This window comes from Aphelocoma coerulescens, chromosome 21 (assembly GCF_041296385.1).
Source record: "Aphelocoma coerulescens isolate FSJ_1873_10779 chromosome 21, UR_Acoe_1.0, whole genome shotgun sequence".
NCBI classification, from domain to species: domain Eukaryota; kingdom Metazoa; phylum Chordata; class Aves; order Passeriformes; family Corvidae; genus Aphelocoma; species Aphelocoma coerulescens.
The window spans coordinates 7,197,739-7,223,874 of record NC_091034.1 but is presented as its reverse complement, the minus strand read 5'-3'; the positions used below and the strand labels follow the sequence as shown (position 1 = coordinate 7,223,874).

The following is a 26,136-nucleotide window of genomic DNA, read 5'->3' as shown; positions in this document are numbered from 1 at the left end:
CATTCTTAAAAAAAAAAAATAAAGAACCTCTTGGCACGCTGCAGAGTTACTTGTGCCAGATTTTTGTGATCACCTGCACGCAAAATTATTCCTCAGTGTGATTAAAAAAACCAAAACTCTGACCTGGAGCCTGGAGTCCTCCTTGTTCCTGGGGCCTGCAGGAAATCTTCACAACCATGTTGGTGCCCCTGACTCTCAGTGTTCCTTGCTCCAGGGCTGTGGTTTCAGAGCAGAGAAGCATTAAACAACTTTTGATCATCATTCCAGAAATACGGAAGGGAAAAAAATCTGATTTAACTCCACCAGGCCCTGCAGGAAAAGGTTGTCCAAAATTATGATAATATTCACCTAAATTCTGATAATATCCACCTAAATGGGAAATGCTGGGATTTATGGCATTTAAACAATGCTTGATTCTCCCTTTGCTGTTTGATTTTTATCAGCTGGGATCAGGGAATCTGCTTCACCAAGCTCTGCTTGTTCTTTTTCTTTAGGCTGGAAAATTAGAATTATTTAGGCTGGAAAAGACCTTTAAATCTTGAGTCCAGCTGAGCCCCTCAGACCCCACAGGGAGCCTGGGTGCCCTGACAAACACAAGGCTCCCCAGAGCGTGTCCCAGTGATCCTTGTTTCTGCTGGAGAGTCCAAAAATAGGGAATACTTATATGGAACAGCTAAACAAACTGAGGGGTTTTCCCAGCACATTCATCTTCTGGGGCTGCAGCAGGAAAACTCTGGATATTAGAGCTCTCACAGAACCCCCCTGTACCTGAATAATCATCAACAAACTTCAGTGGCAGGGGAAAAATAAGATTTAACCAGTATTTCCTCCACCTTGATTAAAAGATAATGCAATACTGCAAAGAATTGAACACGTACACTGTGGTTATCACATAAAATTAAAAGCTTTTTAGTGTTTAAAATAGCATTTACACATAAGCAGCTATATATTAACTATACAGACACTTGGGTTTTAATACAATATCTACAAAAAAGAATTCAATTATGCAATAGACATTTAACAGGAACAGTGCAGTCCATGCTAATAAGAGGTCACTCTTTGAGTAGAACCAATTCTAGGATAGGTGATAGTCTGGGTTTTTCATTATTTAAAATCATGTAACTTTGTTCCTCTACTGTACATAAAATTCTTTACATGTATTTCTAATCACTGATTAGAATTAATAATTTTAAGTCAATCTTATTACAATCCAGTTAAATGCAAAACAAACAAACAAACAAAAAAACCCCAAAACAATTACATCAACCCATGAGCTGTCAAGTCTCAGGAGGGGACTGCCCATTTTGGAGAGAACAAAAATCATAGCAAAAGTCAACGTCTGTGCATCATTGCTTGCCATCCAATAAAACCTTTGGATAAAGTGTCCAGGGGACTGTTTCCTTGGAAAAGCAGATCCATTAACAGGAGGTAAAAGACACCAGCATGCTTTTAAGACTATTTGCTAAAAGAATTTACTCCTCAGAGTTAAAATACTGGGTGGAGACGCCACCCCTGCAGATCCTGCCTCCTGTGGGTGGGAGATGCCATCCCAAAGTGTTTCCTCACCCTTTTCCATGATCCTCCAGACATCCCCGCTGCTGGATCTGAGGCAGGGATGTGTGAGCATTGAGCTCAGCTGCAGAGCACAGAATAAAAATGTCAAATTACCTCAGGCTCCTGTTGTGAGGGCGTTTCCATGCCCTGCACAGCAAACCTCTCCCTGGAGCCACAGCACTCCAGGGCCATTAAACCAAAACTAAATTTCAGGCCCTCGTAGGAGAGAAACAAGTGGGCCTGCAGCACTCCAGGCCCCAAGTTTTCTTCCACCTGGCACAATTGCCTCTGAGAGCAGCTCCACTGGCACCAGTGGCACGTGTTCCTGCAGGGAATGCTGTGCCCAGCAGGAGAAAGCTGCACAGGGAGCTCCCAAGGCCCCCTGGTTGGAAAGACACATGCACATGCACTGAAAGCCAAGGATGGGATCTGGGAAATCTCCTGCCTCTGTTCCCTTGTGGAAATGGGAGATCTGGCAAAGATTCAGGCCCAACCTTGCACTGCCTCAGCCCAGCCTCTCCACGGTGGGGAAATGCAGGTTTTTTTGGGTTGCTGTTCAATATTGCACTGTTCAAGAGGGGCACTGCTCCCTCCTACTCTCTCTGGAAACAGCAGGATCCAGTTGGAACAGCACCCAGAGCATCCTTTAGCTGCAGTGGGTGAAGCTCCTCCAGCCTGATTTCCTCAGCAAACGCTTTCCCACGTGTTACGGATGCCCAGCCTCGCTCCAGAGTGACCCACGAGCACACACGTTTAGAACACAGCCATTTTTCAACATAGCAGCAAAGACCAGCAAGACACAGAACAGTTTCTGCCAACAGCAAAACCACGAGACAAAACAAAACCCCCAGCAGGTGTGTAAACTGCAACTCTTGGAAAAGACACAAGGAAATTAAACACGGGTGAAAGCTCAGCCCCCAGCTTTAATCCCTTTTGGAAATATTAAAAGGAGACTTTTTTTTTTCCTCCAGCCCTCTGAGTTCTGCCTTAAAACAAACAGGGCCAGAGAAATCATAATTTATAAGAGGCCAGAAAAGTTCCAATTAATTTAAAAGTAGAACCACTAGTGATTGTCAGTAAAGTCACAGACTCCTCAACGCTGTCTCCTGGAGACAGAGCAGAATTCCACCATTATTTTACCCTGATTTGCTTCATTGCTTGAAGTGTCAATCTTTCAGAATAATTTACCAAGTCAGGTTTGCACCTTGTGCAGCTGGGAGGAGGAGGAGGGAAGGAAAAGAAAGGTCCTGTTGTACAGGACTTTAGGCAGGGCCACTTTTTTTGAGGAGCCATCCATGGATGGTGATGAAAGCTCTGCTTTCAGAAACCCTGGGCAGGTTTTTTGGGGGAGGTTTTTGTAAAGAAAACCAATTTAGAAGCCCAGAAATGGGCTGAGTGACACAGCTTCCCAAATGCCTGGCTCCCTGTGGAAGGAGAAATTGAGTCTCCCATCAACACAAACATCTGGAATCTCTGACAGAGGGAGGTGTTTGCACAGAGGTGGGAAAAAGGGAGGAAGTGGAAGACCAGAATGAAATGGACAGTTAGGAGAGTCAGTTTTCAGGGTGACAAATGAACTGTGTGTGTACAGAGAGAAAGATGTTCTCTTTTCACGTCCACCTTGGATATTTACCCAAAAAGCATGGAACAGACCAAAAAGAAGCTTCTCACCAGTGAAAGAAATGCTTATTTACAGTCAAGACTGATTTTAAAGCACCTGTCCTAAATCCTGCCAGCAGCAGGGATCTCAGAGAAGAGGATTTAACCAAGGGATGGCCCCATGGTCAAATGCCACTGAGTGGCTGCAGCTCGTGTCCCATTAAATGAGCCACTGTGGCAGAGGGTGGCTGTGCTCACCACACCTTAAAAAAGCTTCTTAAATATCACTGAAGGTTCCTGAATTTACTTTCCAGAGAACAGAAAATAGCCAGAAATTAAATCTTGGGGATATTCAACAGCAGCTGCTTCAGGCAGAGCTCCTCAGCAGGGTGGGTCTCACTTGGTGTCAGGGGTAAGGATTTCTTTTTGTACCATTTCTGATCTGTTCTCAGACACCCTCACAGCTCCCTGCCCACAGCCAGCCCTGCCTGTGCTCAGAAATGTTCCTGGGGGAATCAGACATCCTCAGGTCTCTGCTTGAACAAAAAAAGAGAAAGGTTCTGCTCAGAAAGGAAGAAAGGAACAGAGTGAAGAGCCACGTCCCAGTGGGAGCCAGGATTTCCCAGTGTCTCTGCTGGAATGGGATAAACAGCCCCTTCAAAAGGGAAAAGCTGACAGAATTGCAGCAATTGTCCTATTTCTGTGGGAATAACTCCTCCAACCTGCAAGCAAGTGCACATCCAGAAGGAACAGCCACACCTGTCAGCAGGGATGTGACTGAAATGCCCAGGAACCGACTGCAGCTGGGAAATCACTGCTGGGAAATAAGGAAATAACTGAAGGAAATAACTTTACAAGTTCTGCACAATGAACACATACAGTAGCAAGACTCCAGCACTCCTTTGATAGAATATCTTTAAAAAAAAAAACCCTCCAAGAACCCAAGAAAGATTGATTTATACTCCCTACTCAGCAGAAGGTAGCCACAGCTTTGTTTTCCTCTAGGAATTGGTTGGATCCTGCTCCTTTCCAAGCACTTGTGGGTGCCATGTCTGCTTGGAGCTATGGATGCATCCAAGAAACAGCATTCCAAGGCAGTATCCCAGATACCAGCCAGCAGTCGTTTTGTCCTTGCAAGAGAAAAAGCAGGGAAAAATAAAAGTGCTCCTATGCATTGTCAGGAATTTAGAAGTCATGTGAAACAACAGTCCTCCAATCAGCCCAAAAAGAGACAGTAATTCCATTGAAGTAGGTGCCACAATGACCAAAGATGTGAATATACACCAGCCATTCACAATCCAAAACAAGATGGGGAAGGGGGGAAAAAAATAAAGATAAAGAAAAGATGCCATCGATTTGCAGATATTTAACAATCCCAGGAGATTTTGTTGTTGTCGTTCATTTTTTGGGGGGGGGGGGGGTGGGGTGTGGTTTTTTTGTCTTTTTTTTTTTTCCTTTTTTCTTTTTTTGTTCAGTTTTGTCCTTTTTTTTTCCGCGACACACTTGCAAACAGGAAGGTGTGGACATGCAAGACAGCCAAGCCTCTTCCACTGAGTGTTCCACAACGACCCCAACCCATCCACCCCCACCCCCCAAAAAAAAAAAAAAAAAAAAAAACCCCAAAAAACCCCCAAACCCCCAAAACCACCCCTTCGCCCACTGTGCAGAGTCTTTTGAAGGCACTTCCTCTCACATGATGTCCACGAAGAACTCGCAAGGGTTGCCCATGGCCTTCTGGAAGGACTGGCGGCTCCCGGTGAGCTCGGGCGGCACGGCGCTCAGCTCGCGCACCGGGGGCCCCCCGGGCGGGCCGCTGGTGCCGTACACCTTGGAGCCCAGCTTGGGCAGGCTGTACAAGGGGGGCACCCCCGGGGGCCCGTACGAGTGGTGGCTCTGGTGGCTCCTGTCGCTGGCCGAGCCGTGGCTGCGCTGGCTGAGCTGGCTGAGCGGCCGCTCCCGCCGCGCCGCGGGCTCCGACTCGCTGCCGCTGCCCCCGGACTTGCGCTCCTTCTCCCTGCCCACGGCTCTCCTGCTGGTCTCGCTGGTGCTCCGGTTCGAGCCGCTGCTTTTGCTCCCTGCCACCCCCACGGAGAAGGGGGGGGGAAAAAAACAGGAGAGAGAAGAGCGGGGTTAGCTCGGCTCTGCCGGTGCGTCCCACGTGTCAGCCCGGGCGCGCTGGTGGTTGGCAATGAGGGTTGTGCCATGCATGGGGACACACAGACACCTCAGGGCTTGCACGGTGAAAGCAGCAGCTAAACTCCAGCTCCTGGCTCAAATCCATCCTGCTGGGAGAGGGGAGGAGGGGGAACGGGAAGACAAAGTAGGAATTTGGGGGCTGACTCAAGCAAATGAGGTTTCATTCTAGTTGTCTGTGCTTTGGTATTTTCTACCTTTTCCACAAGAAACCCCTTTGCCTTTTCTGTCACCCTTGGGCACACTCAGATCCCTGAGGTTTTGTTGGCTTCAGTGGGGAGGTTCTTTTAAAATTCCTCACTAAAGCGTTGTGCTGTTGGAGGATTCCCTGGAAAACAGTTCCTGAACTGCTCTACCATCAATGAGTAACACACAGGATGTTGCTCCCAAGAGAGGCCACTAAATCTTGGAAAACCAAAGAACTGCCACTGAGTATCAGCTGCTACAAACAAGCTACACTGAACTTCAAGAAGTGATTTTTTTATGGAAGTTGAAGGTCTTGCTCTGTTCCCATGAGAGATCAGGAGACAGTTCCTTTTTTAAAATCCAACTAATCAACCCAAGGAATATCCCATTAAATTCCACCTTAGTGCAAGATGGAGTTCCCAAAAAGGATCCCCAGCCAGCAGAACAGGGGACCAGCTTTTGAGTCTGAATGAGCCAGTGAGCTGGGAAAAACAGAATGATTTTGAGCTGCTCCTTCTTGAGCTGCAGATGCCCATCCCTTCTGCTGCTCCAGCTGCCTGGGGAGGTGCAAAACCAGGCTGGTTTTTGGGGGGAAAGGCTGCATTCCCTGCAGAGTGCCAGAGAGATGGAAAACAGACCACAAAACCACTGGATTTTAAGTGAGTATTCTGAGCTTCTGAAGTGGTATTTGCTGATTGTTATGATCTAACAGTGCAGATAAAAGAGAAAGGGCACAAAACCCCAATTCTAACACTGTTTTGAGTGCAGCCTTGTGTTCCAGCACTCCCAACACCTGCCTGAGCCACCTGGCCATCAATAAATGGGCAGTGGAAGGGCACTGGTGGAGAAATCCAACCCAGAGGGGTGACACCATAATACATTTGGACTATTTATTTTCTGGAGAACCTGGGGACAAGGTTTTCCCACCTGATTCCCTCCCCTCTGAGCTGCTGCAGCACAGTCCCACAGGGGCCAGACAGGTTGACATGCCAATGTCACACCACTGTGCACTGAGACAGGTTGAGCGTCCAAGACAATTCAAACTAAAAATAAAACTAAAAATAATAATAAAAAAAAATACAGCTAAACATTTGGGTCACAAGAGTCTAAAAATGGTCATGCTGTGAATTCATTATGGAGGCATTTGAAGCTTACCAATCCCCTAGAGTCAGCCATTCCTCTAGGAATCCTTCAGTCTAACGCTTGCTCAGGACAAAACAAGGGAATAACAGTTACAAAACAAGAAACAGCACAGAAGTTGTTTTCCACGAGGAAAGAGTGGAAACCTTTCAGAGCTGAACACCCTGGCACTTTTTGGGAGGCTCTCCACAGCATGGATAAAACACCATTCCTTTCCTATTCCAGCAGCAGGGAGAGAATTCCTACTGCTCACAGAAGCAGCTGCCAAAAATCCACCCCCACGTTCTGTCCAGGGTGATGAGTTTCCAGTTCTAACACCTCTGGGAGCCTCCTTGTGGATATTTCTTATCTTGAGATAAGGTGAGAAGCAGCTGGGCTAAAATCCCGTGAGCAAGCTCCTGTTCTGAAACCCTTTTGTGCCATTTTGCAAAATCTGACTGGCTGTGGTAAACAGGGATAAGTGACATCCAATTTACTGCATGCTCACTGTAAAAACACAAGGAGTCCTCACCCCTTCTTTACTGGCAGCATTTCCAAAAGCAAAACTCACTCTGGGAGTGATTAAAAAAAAAAAAATCTGTACAGCCAAAACCGAGAGAATTTTATTTACTAAGGTTAAAAATGAATCACAGCATCATGCTAGGGCAGAAGAGGAGGAGGGCAGGTCTTTAATCCATGCAGAATTCTCTTCCTGTCCCTGTCACACATGCCAGCAGACACTCTCCTCCCTCGGAGCAGTGTTTCAGCCCTGGAAACCCCTGGCTGGCCACCTCCCACTTGTCTCACACCAGCATAAAAACGTGGTTTTCCTTTTGTGCTGAGCACTGAAGTGAAAAGCCAAGAGCTCCTTGGTTCTAATCCCTGTCCCACCAGCACAGAAATTGCCTCATTTCCAGCAACATCAACCCCACTGCTGGCAATTCCTGACCGGGTTAAGGCCTGGCAGTTTCTACAGAGAGCTGAAAGCCAAACCCACTCCTCCACAGACACAAACACCTTCGATTAAGTGCTGTTGCACACAATCCATGCAGGGAGCAAACAAAACCACGAGACAGGCACGGACAGCACAAAGGAACTCAAGCAAATGGTCGGGGATAATGAGAGCTGTGGGATTCACACCCAATTAACCCATCTTACCTTCACTTTGCTGGCTGCCTGCACTGCCACTGCCATAGCTAAAGCCTGGGTCTTGGTATGCTGGTGGGAAACAAGGAGGGGGCAGAGGATACTGGTAGGGATATCCTTGGCCCAGGGGCCAGGGAGCAGCGGGGTGTGGGAGTGGAGCCAGGGTGTCCTGGTCTGAGGCACCGCTGGAACCGTTGTTAAGGTTCAGTGCAGCCAGATCTGGGAAAGGAAGGAAAGGTGAAAACTTCTTACCCAGCAGGTATAAAAATCCCTGTGAATTCATTTATGGAGGCATTCGAAGCTTAGCAACCCCCTGAAATCAGCCTTCTCAGCCAGCGGTGAGAGGTGAGAACAGGGTGAGGAAAGGGTGAGGACAGGGTGAGGAAAGGGTTAGGGTTAGGGTTAGGGTGAGAGGTGAGGACAGGGTGAGGACATCCCCCTTTTCCAGACTGGAAACTGAGTGGGACTGAAGAGCAGGGAGTCTGTGGCACCACCAGAAATAAATCCTGCTGTCCTCAGTGCTCTACTTGATGGGTACATCCTCCCCCAGGTGCTCTCCTTGCTTGGGCTAACAGGGAGCACCAGCCACTTGTCACACAAATTCAGGGTAATGGCCTGTTCTGGGACATCCCTCGTGAAACCCCACAGAGTCCCAGGACAGTCAGGGTTAGAAGGGACCTCTGGAGATCCCCCTGTCCAACCCTCCTGTCTAACCCTGGAGCAGGTGACACAGGAACGTATCCAGCTGGGTTTGGAACATCTCCAGAGAGACTCCACCCCCTCCCAGGGCAGCTGCTCCAGAGCTCTGCCACCCTCATGGAAATTCTCCCTCACAAAATTCTTCATCGTGAGGAGGCACGAGGGGAATCTCTGTGCATCCTCGAGCCACAGGAGTGACACAGGGACAGCTCTGCCCTTCCCAGGTGGGGACTTACTGCCACAGAGGTCTCCAAAGACATAATAGCACTGCTCTGAGAAGGTGATCTTGTTCACAGTGTGCCTGAGGTAGCCGTGTTTCAACATGCTGCTGGCGTATTTCCTGGCCTCCCGGCGGTCCTTGAAGCCTTCCACGTGTGTGTAAAGCCAGTCCACCACATCTGCTCCTAAAATGGGGAGACATGGGATCATCTGAGCCAAATTGTGCCAGCTGAACACCTACATGGGCACTGACACTAAATACCCACGGAAAAAAATCTTATTTGTACACACTCTGCAACTCAAAGTTTGAGCTGCAGGAGTGAAAAGGAATTTTTCTCTGGATTTGCAGAGGAGAAGTGACTGGGAGTCACTTTCCTCAAGAGGCAGATTTTAGATTGCCAAGAAACCTGTGTTCCAACCCCTTCCTCAACAAAAAAGCACCTACAGCCTGAACTGACTGAATGCTAGCACAGGCTGACTGGCTGTGGTGATTTGAAATCTAATTAAGAGGCTTCATTAAGGTTGTGTGGTTGTCTGGAATTGGAATTCCAGTTGCTCTGCTGAACTTGGGCAGATTTCTAGAGCCACCTGCAAACCTGAGATATAAAAACAAAGGATTAAGAACCAGCTCTGTGTGGGCACGAGAAATGTGCAGCAACTTTGGCTGCCCAGGCTCAAACAAGAGTTATTTCCTGTCACACTTAGAGCTGTCCATAAATGGAACAAAAGAGGTCACAGACATGAAAAAAAGCTCATAAAAAGGCAGTTTCTTGAGCCTATTTCCACTAAGTCACTGGTTTTTTCCCCCCACAAGCATTCCTGGGATCTGCTTACCTATGACTGCATTGGAGATGGTGATTTTTAACCACATCCTGTCCCGAATTTCAAGGCCTGAGTCTGGCAGCTGCATAACCTTGACAATAGTAGCCATGTCACTCTTCACAGTTAAGGGAGATTCTTCTAATTCTAAAAGGAAGAGAGGTCACAGGCTGCTTTGAAATGAACTGAGTCTGAAAGAACTTCTCAGCTCCCGGTTTGGATGGAACAAAAATACACTTTTACCAACAGATGCAAAAAAAAAAAAAGGAAAAAAAAAAAAAGACACAAAGGTTCCCAAATGCACCCTCATCCATGGAGTAAATTACAGCATTTGTAGCAATTCTTCAGATTTTGGGCTCAGGAATGCTGAGTCCCCATGTCCTGGCTTCCCAGAGCAGCTCCAGGATCCATTTTGCATCAAGATTGGCAGGAAATGAAATCCAGGGAGTTCTGTGATCCATCATTTCCCATTTCAATTTCCCAGGAACAGCCCTTCCACCCAAGGGATCAGTGTTTGTGGGACAAGCTTTTGGGGTTTGTTCTTTTGGGTTTGGGTTCATTGTCAGGAGTAACACCCATCTGCATGGAGAAAGAGGATGACCATGGCTCGATCCATGTCCAGTTGTTTTATTTTTTAAAGATCAGGACATCCTTGGGGAGAATTGAAATTAGAAATCTTCCCTCATCAGGAGAAAGGACAGTGATTTCCTCATAAAAACTCTTCCCAGGGTCCCAGAGATGGCAGCCTCACAATCCACTCCTCCCAGGATTACTCTGCCCTGCATCTTTCTTGTGGAACACTTTAAAAAAAGCTCCCAAATGCCTCCACAGCCATTCCCAGTTCACACCATTACAGGCAGAGCTGGATTCCCAAAGGAATTTTTACAATAAAATCAGAACAGGGTTGAGGTTGATCTTGTCAAATCCTCCTTCCTGTCCCATCTTCCATCCCTAGAAAATTCATTTTTTGTCTGTGTTTGTAGCCCAGACCCTTCTCCAGCAGGAATTGATACACTTTCCTCCCCTCCCTCCTCCCAGTTCCCCACATCACCCACCTTCCAAAAGCACAAGGGAACCACTTTTGTCCAGCCACCCAAAATTTTTGATAAAAAAAGGTACAGCAAGCATGAAACAATGAAAACTGAAAATGCTTCTTTCCATACATGCACTGCCAATATGCATGAAAACATCCCAGACCAGCTCTGCATGCAGCTTCAATACTTACAAACCTCAAATAAACACTAAAACTTTGCTTTTGCTTTAAGTTAGTTTGGTTAGTGGCAAAAAGCAACATGTCTGGGGAAAAAAATACACCAACAAACTAATATCCAAGTACATGGGGAGCAATAAATTGTATTTTCTTGGAGACTTGTCATCTGCATATGAACAGAAAATCAGTATTTTCTAAGTTCTAGCTGCTGTACAAATATGGAAAATTCTAAGATGCATCTGAAATGCTCCCAACTTTGGTCTGAATTCAGTCAGCTGTGGAAAATTCACCCAACCCAGGTCAGGGCAGGTAACAGGGCTGAGCTGAAGGAAGAGGTCACAATAAAAATCAGGGGTACCCTTTATTCTCTTGCATTCCAGAAAGGAAATATTTTAAGTCACTGGCACAGAAATGAGAAGCTGTCTCCAGAAATGTGGTTCTGCTCCCAAATACCTTTATTTTCAAAGAATGACTGAGAGGGTGCCTGTTCCCCACTTCCCAATCCCAGCACTATAATCAAGGCACAGGATACATGAATTGTTCAAGAGGAATGATGAGTACAGACTTGTTTGACAGCAACCAGCAGAGACATTGGATTCCAGCAGTACCTGTAAGGCTCAAAACACATCTGAGGATAAAGCAGCCAGCAGGAAAGGGGTTCACTTGCTTCCTACTGCAGGTTATTTCCCCTCAGTGGTGCTGCCTGATAGCTAAAAACACCTACAAAAAAAACCCCTGGCCTTTCCTTCCAAGGTGAGGTGGAATTTCATCTTATGAAATCTGAGACATTTTACAAGCAAAGTCTCATTTTGAGTAAAAGAAAGGAAGAGTTAATACTCCTTAAACAAATTTCCAAGATAAGGAGTTGGAGCATGGTGTTAGTAACACCAAGGCTGTGGTTTGATCCCTGTCTGGACCACTCACTTAAGATCTGGACTCAATGATCCTTGTGGGGTCCCTTCCAATTCAGAAGATTCTGTGATTAGAGTGCTGTGAGAGACTTTTGAATTAAAGAAACCTCTCTGAATCATGACAACCTCTTGGTTTCATGGACACAACTCTTTTAGACTGCCACAGACAGACAAACCAGGAAGAAGGCTGAAGTCTTAACCATAATTTTATGTAGGATGTTAAACTCAGTTTGAGCTCACTCAATAAATTCTAGAAATATAAAAAAGCATAAGAAAGGATAAAGAAGAATAAACTAAGGCCATGTGAATACCAGGAAAGGATTTCCTGAACGAAACACTAACATTATCACTGAAATTTATTAAAAACCAACTAAAGCGAGGTGGGAACTCTCCCATCCACCTGAGGGGATAAACCTGAACCTATCTTTAAAACCCACCAGCAACCACTTCTCCCTGAGACAAAACCCTGACCAACTACCTCCAATATCAACCTCCAACCTTTGTCAAAAGTTTTCCTGCTTTCCCCAAGCGTGAAAAACCCTTCAAGGCCTGGCTGCCGCTGCCGCTGTCACCGTGCCCGTGGCCGGGCCCTGCTGGCCCCGAGCAGCCCCCTGCCCTGGGCTGGCCAGGGGGTGACTTACTTTCCGACTCGGGAATTGAGCTTGTTAGTGAGGAGCTGGTAGATGTGGTGATGCTCATGGAGGGGCTCATACCGTAACGGGGGTACGCTCCCGTCATGGCCGTGGTATGAGAGATCCACGCCGCGGGGTCGATCGGCCGCACCGGCTCAGCTGCAAACAAAAGGGAGAGAAAACGGGGTCAAACTCCTAGCAAGCATCAAGATTTTGAAAGATCTGAGGGGTTTTCGCCTGTTTTCTTGTTGTTTCAGTGGTTTTTCTATGGGTTTCATGGGAGTGAGGTCCCACAGTCTGCACCACCACAAAAGGCACAGAAAACGGGGTCAGATGCAGGAAACACTAAGATGTTAAGGGATCTGAGGGGTTTTCTCTTGTTTTCTTGTTGTTTCAATGGTTTTTCTATGGGTTTCATGGGAGTGAAGTCCTGTAGTCTGCACCACCACAAAAGGCACAGAAAATGGGGTCAGACTTGCAGGAAACACTAAGATGCTAAGGGATCTGAGGGGTTTTCTCTTGTTTTCTTGTTGTTTCAGTGGTTTTTCTATGGGTTTCATGGGAGTGAGGTCCCACAGTCTGCACCACCACAAAAGGCACAGAAAACGGGGTCAGACTTGCAGGAAACACTAAGATGTTAAGGGATCTGAGGGGTTTTCTCTTGTTTTCTTGTTGTTTCAGTGGTTTTTCTATGGGTTTCATGGGAGTGAGGTCCCACAGTCTGCACCACCACAAAAGGCACAGAAAACGGGGTCAGATGCAGGAAACACTAAGGGATATGAGGGGTTTTCTCTTGTTTTCTTGTTGTTTCAATGGTTTTACTATGGGTTTCATGGGAGTGAAGTCCTGTAGTCTGTACCACCACAAAACGCACAGAAAACGGGGTCAGACTTGCAGGAAACACTAAGATGTTAAGGGATCTGAGGGGTTTTCTCTTGTTTTCTTGTTGTTTCTCTGGTTTTCCTATGGGTTTCATGGGAGTGAGGTCCCACAGTCTGCACCACCACAAAAGGCACAGAAAACGGGGTCAGACTTGCAGGAAACACTAAGATGTTAAGGGATCTGAGGGGTTTTCTCTTGTTTTCTTGTTGTTTCTCTGGTTTTCCTAGGAGTTTCATGGGAGTGAGGTCCCACAGTCTGCACCACCACAAAAGGCACAGAAAACGGGGTCAGACTTGCAGGAAACACTAAGATGCTAAGGGATCTGAGGGGTTTTCTCTTGTTTTCTTGTTGTTTCTCTGGTTTTCCTAAGGGTTTCACGGGAGTGAGATCCCATAGTCTGCACCACCACAAAAGGCACAGAAAACGGGGTCAGACTTGCAGGAAACACTAAGATGTTAAGGGATCTGAGAGGTTTTCTCTTGTTCTCTTCTTGTTTCTCTGGTTTTCCTAGGAGTTTCATGGTAGTGAGGTCCTGTAGTCTGCACCATCACAAAGGGACAGCAAAATGGGGTCAGACTTGCAGGAAACACCAGGGTTTTGAGGGGTCTGAGGGGGTTTCTTTTGGTTATACTGGTTTTCCTAAGGGTTTCACAGGAGTGAGGTCCCACAGTGTGCACCACCACAAAAAGCACAGAAAACAGGGTCAGAGCTGCAGCAAACATCAAGATTTTGAGAAATCTGAGAGGTTTTCTCTTGTTCTCTTGTTGTTTCTCTGGTTTTCCCAGGAGTTTCATGGGAGTGAGCTCCCATAGTCTGCACCAGTCTACTGCATTTATTCCACCCTCATCTTCAATGCCACTCTCATCTTCTGTGGACTGGGAACAAACTGGTTCCAGCACCACCAGCACAGCCCTCACCAGCAGGAGGCAGCTGTGTTTGTCACATCAGCACAGATCTTCTGCTGCTACTGAAAATGAGATCATTTTCAAAGTGTTTTATGTGTATCACTGCTGCTTCCCTCACATTTTCAAAACACTTGGTTTGAATTCTCTCTAAGAAGTTCACATGTGAGAAAAGGAGGCTTTTTTACATAATTATCTCTAAATATTTTATCAATTGAAAGGTTAGTATCACCTCCCAAAAGGTTAGGAGCTTGATCCAGAGATAGGAACCAAGAGAAAAACTCCCAGGAATTCAGTGGGCAGTGGAATCTCAGAAAAAGTATCTTGAACCCCAGGCTCCCAAAAGAAAAGTTAAACAAATAAAAGACTGGGACTGGTAGAATCTTAAATGCCAAAATAGGTGAAAATATTCCAGACCTTGAAGGCTCCCCAGGAACCCAGCAAAGAACCCAAATGTGTACTCACCCCTGGGGATGGTGAAATAACTCCTGGGAGTAGGGTCCCAGCATTTGGCTACTGTTAGGCTGATAGGTCTGGGAAGAAAGAAAACAGGGAAGGAGGACTCTTAACCTTCCTACAGAGATGGAAATGCCACAAGAACTATTTGGAACAAACTCAGTCCTATCCAACAGTTGTCAAGTACATTCTGAGAATGGTTTTGGGAAGCTTTATAATGTTTTCAGTATGAAGCACATCAGGATGTTCCTGGTTTTGCACAGATGATGAGCACTGTTGGAGAAATCTGTTGGATGATCAGCTCTTGAGATATTAAAATGCTCATCACATAAACAAACAGTGCTGCTGAAACCAGGCAATTCCTCCTTCGTGTTGGTTTTGGCCAGAACTAACCTCACCTATTCATCACTTACACTGAGAAGTCCACAGTTGAGATCAGTCATGCTGATGGATATCAAAATGTTGATTTCCCAGCTCCAATGGAGGAGCACACGGAGGATAAGGAGGAAGAGGTTTTGTGATGTGCTCACCCTGGTTTGGAGACTATTTCCCGTAGAACCCGAACGGCATCGTCATTGCTCATGTTCTCAAAATTGACATCATTCACCTGCGAGGGTGCAGAAAGCAGAGGTCAGGCTTTGCAGCAGCAAAGTTAAAGATGTTTTAATTACTTAATTAAATCCCCCCAATTTATCTGCCTGGTCACTGCTTCCATTCCTCGGAGCAGCTGCAGAAATGTCGTTTCTCAGAGCGTATCGCAAAGAATCACCGATTTCAGTGATCTTTGTGCTACATTTCTCTGAGTATCAATGTATTCTGTTCCCTGGTTACTAAAGCCCGTGGGGTTGGTGGGATGGCTGAGCACAGCAGCAGGATTTGGGGACAGGGACCCACCTGCAGCAGCATGTCCCCTGGCTCGATGCGCCCGTCCGCTGCCACCGCCCCTCCTTTCATGATGGAGCCGATGTAGATGCCACCATCCCCCCGGTCATTGCTCTGTCCCACAATGCTGATTCCCAGGAAGTTGTATTTTTCTATATGGACACAAAGTGGAGGGTGGGGAAGGGAAAAAAAAAGCAGATGAAGTGGTTGGAGTGATAGTAAAGAGCGAGGCTGCTTCAGCTTTGAAACATCTCTCAACACATCGGCAGGGCCAGGTTTGACTTGCAATGATCTCAGGCTGCTCTCAGGGTGAATATTTGCCTGGCACCTTCAGGGAAAGGCTGCTAGAGACAGGATTTTCTCATCCAAGACAGTGTTACATTAAAAAAAAAAAACAGCAAGAGGAAGAGCACTGAAAAGACTTGTCCACACCTGGAAATTAGCACTGATCACATGAAGCAATTCTGCTTCCACATGTCAGAGAGGCAGGGAGGGTTTGGAGCTACTGAAAGGTGCTGAATTCATTGGTAGCCCTGCACATTTCTGTCTGGCTGAGCAATGAAACACATGAGCAGCAGAAATGCAAACCTGCAGTGCTCTTCTACCCTAATCCCTGCACATCCTGGAGTTCCAGCTCCTTCCCTGGAAGGAACACTGATCTGCTGGTGAAAATGGCCCAGGACGATGCAGTTCTGGATTAGGAATCCAGGCACAGTCAACACAGCAGCAACTCTCAGCTGCCATTCCCTTTATTCACCTGGCATCCTTTCAAACCAAGGAATTCTTTCCTGGCTCCAAAGGCTCCCACACCATCACAAAATACATCTCCCCCACTTGAAATTCATCATAAAAAACGTGGCTTGTCCTCTTACCCATGTTGAGTGTGACAGTGATGATGTTTAGGGACATGGTGGAGTCAGTGATGCTGCTGAACGAAGACGACTGAAAAACACAACAGAAAAGCCTCAAGGTTTTAAATGGCTCAGAGTAAGAACTGCTGAGGATTAACTCATCAGGAGCTGATTAACAGGTTTCCAATTGAAAGGCATCCAGAAATTACTGAGTCTTCCTCAAAATTATGCTTCAGTTAGAAACTTAAGGAAAGAAATGTGAACACAGTCTGCACTTTCTCCAAAGGTTTGATCACAAAACACACAGAGCACGTGCCTAGATTGAGTTTTCTCAGCTGAACTCCACATGAATAATTTCTGCTTCCTGGCTGTGACTGACAGGCAGACATTTAAATCCCAAAGTGCCCAGTGGAGTGTGAATTATGGCACCCCCAGCTCCTCCCTAAAGGGAGGGGTGAACAGCACATGATCCAGCAGGAAGTGAGAGGCCACACAGCCCTGCCTCCAAAATGAAATACAAAGGTGCTTATCAAAGATCTTCTAAAACACTGTCCTGTGATAAAGTTGTGTGCCAGCTCATTCTTTCATGTGAGAAGACTGACATTTATGGGAGAACAAAACAGTTACGTCAGGACTCTGTCCTTGGGGTCACCCTCATCCTGCTGCCAAGGACTGGCACAGGAAAGGGCAAAGGAAAAGGTTTGAGATTTCCTATGAACTTGGATTTCTCCTTCCAGCAGAATGCAGTCCCAGCACATCTCATACCCCTTCCCACATCCTAATGGAGCTTCTCCTCCAGACTGGTCTTGGAAAAGACAAGAAATGGGATCACTGAACATGAAAGGAGAAAGAGAGAGGTGAGAACTTGACTTTGGATCCGCAGAACTTCAAATGTAGAGATTTAGCTCAGACTGGAGCCAAAGGGAGCCTTCCCAGTGAATTCAACAGGCACAGACCTGTCCTGGATCCCTTCCTGAGTCAACAGCTCCTCTCAAAAATCACGGTTCACCTCCTTGGATAATGCTGGTGCCAACCTTACCCTGTCAATCTGCCGCATCCTTTGTTTCCTCCTCCGGCGTTTGTGCTTCCGGATGAGCCGGGACGAGGTGCTCTGCTCCGTGGAGCTGCTCAACCTGGGGGGAAGGAGAGCAAATGTCACCCCTGCAAGGCTCAGCCACCTGCACTTTCTGCCAGAAGCAGCTGATTCCTGCAGCAGCAGGAGAGGGAAAATCACAGAGACACGGAGACGATTCCAGCTAAACGGCAGCAGGGATCCCATTAATAATTTAATATTACAGAGTGTAACTTAGCACTTGTTTTCTTCTGGGACCAAGTCTGAGTGCAACCCTAAATGCTCATTTTTGTGAGTCCTGTCTTGGTGCTGTATTTTCTTCTGCTGTTACCAGGAATTCAAGGCTTGAATTTAAAGAAATCAAATAGAAATTGATGACAGGGGGACAGTGAATATGATTTACTTTCACATCTTCTGTTGGTTTTATTTTGCTGTGGGTTTTTTTTTCAGGCCCTTCAAACTTGTAGAACCTAAGTGTGCCACATTTTACATATAAATCTTTAAGATCTTCAAGAGTTTGGAGCATTAATCATCCTCATTTTACAGAAAGTGGAATGAGACAGAAATGGATTTGCCCAAATTAATTTCAGGAGCCTGGCACAAAGCCTAGATTACTAAGATACCACCACAGAGACATCTCTCCTCTATTTAATATGTTAAGAATGGCAAAAAAAAAAAAAAAAAAAGACAAAGCAATGCTCCATCATTAACCATGATTAAAAAATCCAACCTTATACAACACAAAGCAAACAGTGCCAGGCTTTTCCCCCATTTCCACATCCCTGCCTTCCAAGTTCCAGCCACGTGCAGGAATGTGAGAATACCACAAAAACTTGATCCCAGCAATTCCAAAAAGGAGCTTGGTGTCCTGAGAGCACAGGAAACCCCTCTGGCCTGAAATGAGGGTGTTTTCATCAAGCATCACCCCTGCAGATGCTGGAGCTGTTCAGAGGGTGTGAATCTCCTGACATTCCCTTTGAGTTCACACAACTATTTCAGGCATGTTAACCTCACACACTCCTTTTTCCCCTCCCAGCAAGGGGAACTGAAGAACCAAGAGGTGGGATTTTTCAAAAAGAGATCAAAAATGTGATAATTCCTGGCTGGTGGAACAGCTCACACAGCACCTGGGGTTGGGAGGTTTTACCTTCCAACAGGAAAAAGAAGGAGGTCTCAGCCACAGGGATCCCAAAACTGGGCTTGTTCAACATCCACCTCTTCTGGAAAGCACCAAAGATTGACACAAAAACCTCCTCTTATACTTTGCTATCAATATTCTCCCCCTTCCTGCTTCTTCTCCCATTTCCTTCTCCTCCTCTTCCCTCCCAGAACACCTCATCAGAGGATTCAGCTAAAACTTCCCACTTCAGGAGAATCCAAGGGAAGCCAAGGCACGTTGCTCACTCCACAGTGAAGCTGCCTGCTCTTTGAAAGGGCATTTTTCTCTCAAATTAAACCAGCAAAACCAGAGTTTCTTGGCAAATCTCTGAGCTTCTGTTACCAGGTGATAACATGTGAGACATGAAGTTATTCTTTGCTGTATTTTTGCCATTCTGCTCAGTATCAGGATTGAAGGCTGAGAAGCAGCTCCTTAGAAAAGCCCCAGTTCAGGTTTAGTTCAAGAGGACACACAACATTTCAGGGAAAAATTGCAGCTGAAACAGCCTCTCACATCAGTTGCACAAAACTGATGATCAGAAGGCTCTGCAAGAACATTTTTACACCTAATTTCATGTAGCTGTGGCACATTTCATCATCTCTCCTTGTAATTTCTGCTCAATCCACAGCCTTAATGCATCCTTGCTGAATCCTTAATACTCTGGGAGCATCTGGATGCTAAAAAGCAGCTCAAAACTACTCTAATGAGGAATATTTTGCTCTCTGAAGCATCCCCAGAAATACTGGGTAAAAGTTGTTGTTGTTACAATTTGATGAGCAAGACAAGATGGTAAATTTGAGCTTTTGAGACAAATAAAGTGCAAAGATGAAAAACAAATCTGGAGTTATCACTAGCAATTAATTTCCTGCACCAACTACTGCCCAAAACCCTGACTACAGTTCTAACACAAAGGTCAATAAATACCACAGATTTTAAAAAATATTGTAATACTAATAACAACAGTAGTAATAATAATAATTGTAATCATTTTCTGTCCATTCTACAATCTCCAAAGGGGGAAAAAAAGGCAACATTTGTTAAAGAAAGCTTATCCATATGGCTTAGAAAGAAATGATGGTAATTTCTTTAATGAGAAATAAACATCATCATTTTTTTGCAGTGAATTATTTTAGTTACATTGAACTGAGAGCAGCAATTGCTGACAATAATCCCACAGCTACACATGTCAGATCTGTCAGACCTAAGAGAAGACAGAAAAAAGACTTTTACTGTGAAGTTCCCTACATCACCCTGTATTCAAAATCCTACCTGCAAACAACACAAACATTCCATTATATCCCACTTTGAAAAGAAAGGAAATAAATTCTTGTGCTCCCACTGTCACTCTGCACTGTCCTGGAATATCTGTGAACAGCTTAATTCACCAAAACAAAACATCATTCTTTAACTGAATGCAACAGAAATTCCTTGGGCTGGGAATTACCCAGCTCTGCTCCAGTGCTCCCAGTTAAAATAAAACAGTGCCAAACACACAGAGTCAGAAAAGCATCCCAACCTCACAACCTCTTCCCTTCCAGGACAGCAACATCCTTTCCATCTGATTTCCTCCCTCGGTGCCTCCTCCCCGCACAGCCTCCTTCACAAAGCAGCTTCTGCCATCAGAACCCATCAGCTGCCATGCACCAAACTCACCCCTCAGACCCCTCTGTGCCCAGGCTGGTGTCTCCAGCAGCTCTGGAGCCTTCTCCATTTGCTCTTTGCCTGATTTGCCTCTACAGAAAACCTCTCCCTGCCAGCACAATCCCTCCTGTGCCTGAGAACATCATCCCTGGAACACAACAGCATACCTTGGAGCATTCCTTTGAGTGGTTCTTCCTGACTAGCTGGCCTGGCAGCTCTTCCCTGTGCCAAAAGCTCCTGCCCCAGCCTCCAGAGGGAAAGGCAGGCACAGCAGCTTCGAAGAATCTCTTTCTTCCTGGGTCAGACTCGGGAAGTTTTATTTTATTCCTACAGAAAGGTTTCGCTGGGTCTGCTCTCACGTGCCTCAGTGGCCACCCTGCCTGTGCTAATCCTGCCCTCCTGCATAGCTGGCTGCCATGGAAATTATTAATTTATTTACAAGAAATCCAAATCAGCTGCAGGGTTGTTGCTGTTGTTGTTGTTGTTTTTGTGGGCTCCAGTTTTTAGGGAGGGAAGGAGGGCTCGAAGCCCTAAAGGCTTTGGGAAGGCTCGGGGTGCATTCAGGGTAAGGACTGATCTTGCCAACCCTCCATGCACGTGAATATCCAGGTGAAGCACATCCAGAAGGGGGATTTTTTAATATCTTTTTTACATCTATTTATATCTGGTTTATATACAGTGATTTTTTTGTATCTCCAGGTGCTGGCAACTTCACCGTGGAATGGTTTGGGTTGGAAGGGACCTTAAACTCATCTCATTCCAACCCCTGCCATGTGAAGGGACACCTTGCACTTCACTGGGACTGCAAAATAAGCTCTTGAAACTACTTCAGGACTAAATCTTCAATGTGCATTTAGTCAACCTTTTAACCCTTTGGAAACACACAGCCTTTAATCAGAATTTGGAGGAACTGCTGTTCTTCTGCAGGTCTTTAGGCCCTGACCAACTCCAAGACCCAACAGATCCACCAAGATCCATAAGCTGACCATGTTTGTGAACAGAGCAAGGGGTTCAGCATCTCCAGGAGCAGTTGCTCTTTGCTGTTTCTATTAAATTTATTTACATCCTTGCAAAGAAGTATTTTGAATCCAAGAAATGTATTGGCTTACAGACTTCTTAAGGAAAAACAAAATTATCTTTAGATATAACAGAGATGTCTTGAAATGAGAGGTATTTTTCAAGTAGGGAATAATTCACACTCTCTGTGTCTGCACATAAAGAAAGAAATCATGAAGAAGCCATAAATATATGGCAGCCCAGGCTGCCTTTGCAACAGCATTAACTTTGATGAATTCCTGAACTGCTCACAGGTTTCAGACTATGCAATTACCCAGGAATTCCTTTATAATTGAGCTCCAGTGAAGTGCACACTTATTAGGAATCTATGCTGACAGTATTTTGTTTTAATATTCACACCATTACTTTATAAATAGGTAGGCAGTTGCACAGTGCTTTGATCTTGAAATGTGACCATTCTTGCTATTAAAAGGAGAGGAACAGAACTTTTCTTTCAACTGCAACAGTGGTTTGGACAGTGACCCAATAACTGAGCAGTGACTGCACACAATGATGTCACTGATGAACGACCAGTGCTCGAATCACAAAAGAAATAAAAGGAAAATTAAAAAAAAAAAAGGAGGGGGAAGAGAAAAAACAAGAAGATGGAATCAGAAGAGGCCAAGAAGATGCCAAGAAGCTTTTCCAGCTCTGTCCCCATGGCAGGACTGTACCTGCTGGTGTTGTCATCATCCTCAGAGTCGATGAAGCTGCTGGACTCCAGCTCACTGCTCATCATGGTGGAGGAGCTGTCATAGCCAGGGGGGTGCTCACGGTGCCTGTCCAGCTTGGGGTGCCCATTGATCCTGGGGACTGGAAAAGCACAACAAAGGAGTGTTACAGGCAGAGAGGAGGAGCAGGGAAGTTGTGGCACTGGGAGCAGCAGGACAATCACACCAACAGCTCTGCAGGAGGAGCTTCCTGCCAAAACCAAGCTCTTTGCAGAAGCTGATCCCTCTCAACAGCTGGAAAACCTTCTGTCCTGCTGGCCTGCCCTGTCCCTTTTCCACTTGCCTATGGCTCAGTTTCTGGGCAGGCCATAAAGAGAATCAGGCATAGAAAAGCACTGTAAAGGTATCAGACATCAACAAGAAGCTGGGTCAATGGGAAGGGACAAACAAAAGCAGTTTTGAGTTTAGCATGGACAGACCCAGCAGCCCAGAAATCCCAAAACCAACACTCCTGGATGAATTTTATTAATATCTCAGCCATAAAAGCACCTTTACCTGGACCTGTGCTGCACATTCCTGTTCCTTGTGTGGGCAGCACAGGACATCAAACTCACACTGCCTTGACCATTCAGGTGTTCCAGAGCAATTCTTTCCTAATCCTTGGCTGTGTGAATGCTGGCAGACACAAACATTCCCACAGATAATCCCCTCCCCATGAATGCCTTTTTACTTCAAGGCAGCAGTGGCTCATCTTTTCCTAGAGATATTTTAGGGATTTTCCTCAGCAAAGCAAACTCCTCCTGCACCTTTCATTAGAAGATCCTTAATCTCCAAGTGTTCTATTTTACTAGGAATGTTTCTTTCCCTGAAACAAGAAAGGCTCAGCTTGATAAGGCACCTGGTAAAGAAATCAACCTAGCAGACTTCAAAGATAGGCTGAGATTTTAAACAACCCTCTCCAAACTCACAACTCCCAGGTCTAAGGGATTTGCTCTTCAATTGCAGAAAGGAAAACCTGCTTACAGGAGAAATTCCTACATCCCTGCAGAAGGAATGATACCTGATGCATACTGAGAGTTAATTAATAAAGTAACATGGTTTGCTTTGCAAGTGAAATATCAGAGAAAGTCTGACAAGTGATGCTCAGTGTTTATTAAAGATTTCCAGCACCAGGAGAAAACTCAGCAATGGAGGAAGCCAAGGCATGGAATAAATCTGTTTTATACCTCCCAAGCAGCACCAGGTAGCCTTGAGCTCACAGGAAAGGTTTCCTGTGCAATTAAGGTGTGCAATTAAATCCATAAAGTCTTTTTGCAATTTCCCTGCCCAACTAAAATTCCCTTTTCCAAGCTTTTCTAATGTTAGCCAGCATTGTTTGGGGGCAATAAACCATTATTATAACTGAGTACTTTCCCAAACCATGATTATAAGAGGTTTACTCATAAAATACTCCCATGTAACCAAGTTTAAGTCTAAAGAAGAATCATTCCCTGCTCTGGTTCAGTGCCTGTCCCACTAATGACCAGGGACTTTCTGCCCTGCTGACCCCCTGCCCTGTCCCTTCATTAGAGGATGACAGAGTTCACCAGGACAGTGTGACAAAAGCCTTTCAGTGCCTCAAAGAGCTGAGAATAAAGCATAGCCTTCGAGGGTAAAATATGTCCTCCCTGACTTTTATCAACAGCAGAGCAGGCCCTGCCTGAGGGACAAAAGCACATCAAAGACCAAATCAAACAAGCCCTGAAAGCAGAAAGGGAAGAGCAGCATCTGCTCAAGGGAGCTGTGAAGAGGGTTCTGTGCCACTGCAGAGAACAAGGGTGAGGGTGGCTCAGAGAGAAGGCACAAGTTCCCAGTTAGGAGGGAAAACAACACCCTCCCAACCCCTTCCAAAGGTCCTGCCCATTTATTAACAGGAAATGTGTTATCACTTCCTCAGTAAAGACTTGTGGGGTGCAGGGCTCAGTCCCTGCTACGTAAATAGGGATGGACAATGGGACTGTCCACTCCTGCTTTATGGGCATATCCCTGTACCCTGACTTGCCTGGGGACTGATGCTCTTTGGAACCTCAAACAGCCTCCAATCCCTCCACCCCACACAGGCTCCACGTTCCCATCCCAGCTGTTTTCCAGTTCCAGCCCTTCTGCAGATTCCTTGGCACACAGCGTGGTAAAAAATCCACATATTGCAGCAGCAAGGGGAAATGTGCAACAGCTCCTCTTCCCAAACATTTGGGATCTGTGAGCCTGCCCTCGTGAAGAGCTTCTCAAGGCACAGGCATTTCTCAGCTGGCTGCACAAGAGTTAAGTTCACCCCACAGCAAACTGGGTGTTGAAACACCAGTGTCGACACTTGACATCTGCAGACTTGTCAGAAACCGAGCAGCAGCTATAAAACATTCCTCAACACCCAAAAAAACCCTCTTGTCCCTTAATTACCTCCCTAATTAGAGCTTCCACAGTCCCCTTTCCCACTCCTCCTCAGCAAACTGACATGGGAGCTTTGTTCCTCCCAGCGAGGGGTCCCCACAACATGTGCCAGACAGACCTCCCACGGCCCTAATTAAGATCCTCACTCCACTTTCACTTGATAGGACTTTGTCAACTCTCCAAAGCAACAAGGATTTTTGTTGCTTGAAGAGAGAAAAGGGGAGCTCTGAGATCCTGATTTTTTTTTTTTTTCCAGACCACTTTTCCTCGAGATTTTCTTGCTGCTTGTATCTGCAGTGTCACACAGCTCCAAAAAAAAGAGTTTTATTATGTTCCTCAAGCCACCACATTCTCTTTGTGGGGATTATTTTGAAATCAAAGAATATACAAGCTCAGATGAAGATTCATTGTCTGTGCACTTAAAATAGGAATACAATTTAAGGGAAATGGGTGGAAAAGCTTAGGGATACCCCAAATCCTTTGCATGCTCAATGGAAAGAGGTGTGAAAACGTTGTCAGATCACCAGGTGTGTCCCACACCTTCCAGCTGCAGCTGGCCATCAGTATTTATCACAGCCTCTGTGTGTGTAATTGCCCAGTAGCAACTCAGCAGAAACAGCTTTTCTGGGGTGAGTAATCCTGCAACAACGAAGGAAAACATCCAGGCTGCTGTGGTCAACAATCCACCCACGGTACCATGCTGTTAATTATCACCCACTGGAGAACCTGGGGAATTTACCATCACCCAGACTCCAAATCACACCTCTGGAAGGACCTTGGTGCAGTTCAAGCCCAGACTGAAAGCTGGCAACGTTTTCCAGTAAAATTAGGAAACGACTTTTGTAAATTAAAATGGAGAGTAGCACAGAAAAATCTTTGTTTAGTGTCCCTTTTCTTTCCTGGGGTTTCCCCAACCTTAATTCTGTGGAACCTCTCCATTCCAGTGCTCTGGGCTCAGAGGATTCAGCCTGTTTGACCTGTACAGGTTTGAGGAAGAGGTCAGTGTTTCCCTCTTCCCAAATGCCTCCTTAGCACCTTTTCTCACTCCACCTGTTTGAAATGAAGTTTGGTACACCCTGCTCGTGTCTTCCCGTGGAACAAAAACTCCTTTCCCTTTGAGGGAATCCAGGGAAATCCTCCTTGCCAAGGTGGGTGATTCTTTGTCCTGCACTTTGTACCAAACAGTTACAGACACAGGGAATTGTCCAGCTGGCTGAGCTGTCCCTGTGCCTCTGGAATAAAACCTCTGGCACAAACCTGTGATTAACACACAGCTCAGGGAGATCCCTCATCCTGCCCCTCGGCCAACCACCAGGGCTGTAATTTGGGCATTATTCAAACGAGTCTCTGCAGGAGCAGATCAAACACTCTCACTGCATTTCCTGCTTTCTGCAGGGCAAGGAGGATTTATCCTGTTTCACAATGAGGGCAGAGGACACAGCTGCTGCCCCTGGAACAGCTGGGATCAGCTGCCACAGCCCTGCTGCCCTTTCCCCATCCTTGGCCCCCTTTTCCTAGGGCTGTTCCCCCATTTTACATCCAGCTGTGCTCCAGACAAGACGTGAAGGTGCAAGGAAAGAATGACTCTGTGTCATTGTTACTAAAAGGCCTTAAAATCCTTCCCAGGATTAGGGCATTTCACTTCTTTTAGCATTTTCAAGTGGCATAGAGCTGAACTGTGCATTTTAGACTTGCTTTCCACTGAAAACAGCTCATGTTTTCATGTGTATTGTGTTATTCATGTGTTATCCATGTATATATTTCATGTGTTATTATGTGTACTGGATGTTGTTATTATTAAATAAAATATTCTTATGACCACAGAAACACGATGGACATTATAAATAATG

General features: G+C 45.8%; 1 protein-coding gene across 3 annotated transcripts in view; it reads right to left on the bottom strand.

The window, feature by feature from the left end:
- Window positions 1-4,808: 4,808 nt before the first annotated feature.
- DVL1 (dishevelled segment polarity protein 1) overlaps window positions 4,809-26,136 on the bottom strand; it is a 68,086-nt gene continuing 46,758 nt past the window's right edge. For 2 of the 3 annotated variants that reach the window (XM_069034816.1, XM_069034818.1), the window contains 11 exons: window positions 21,863-22,001; window positions 17,300-17,393; window positions 16,282-16,351; window positions 15,422-15,561; window positions 15,058-15,134; window positions 14,537-14,604; window positions 12,297-12,446; window positions 9,550-9,681; window positions 8,733-8,900; window positions 7,810-8,016; window positions 4,809-5,228 (listed from right to left, as the gene is read on the bottom strand). In XM_069034816.1, the coding sequence (XP_068890917.1) occupies window positions 4,843-5,228; window positions 7,810-8,016; window positions 8,733-8,900; window positions 9,550-9,681; window positions 12,297-12,446; window positions 14,537-14,604; window positions 15,058-15,134; window positions 15,422-15,561; window positions 16,282-16,351; window positions 17,300-17,393; window positions 21,863-22,001 (1,631 nt within the window). In that variant the 3' untranslated portion in view covers window positions 4,809-4,842. The remainder of the gene's footprint in view (window positions 5,229-7,809; window positions 8,017-8,732; window positions 8,901-9,549; window positions 9,682-12,296; window positions 12,447-14,536; window positions 14,605-15,057; window positions 15,135-15,421; window positions 15,562-16,281; window positions 16,352-17,299; window positions 17,394-21,862; window positions 22,002-26,136) is intronic. The other variant, XM_069034817.1, reaches the window with a different exon arrangement.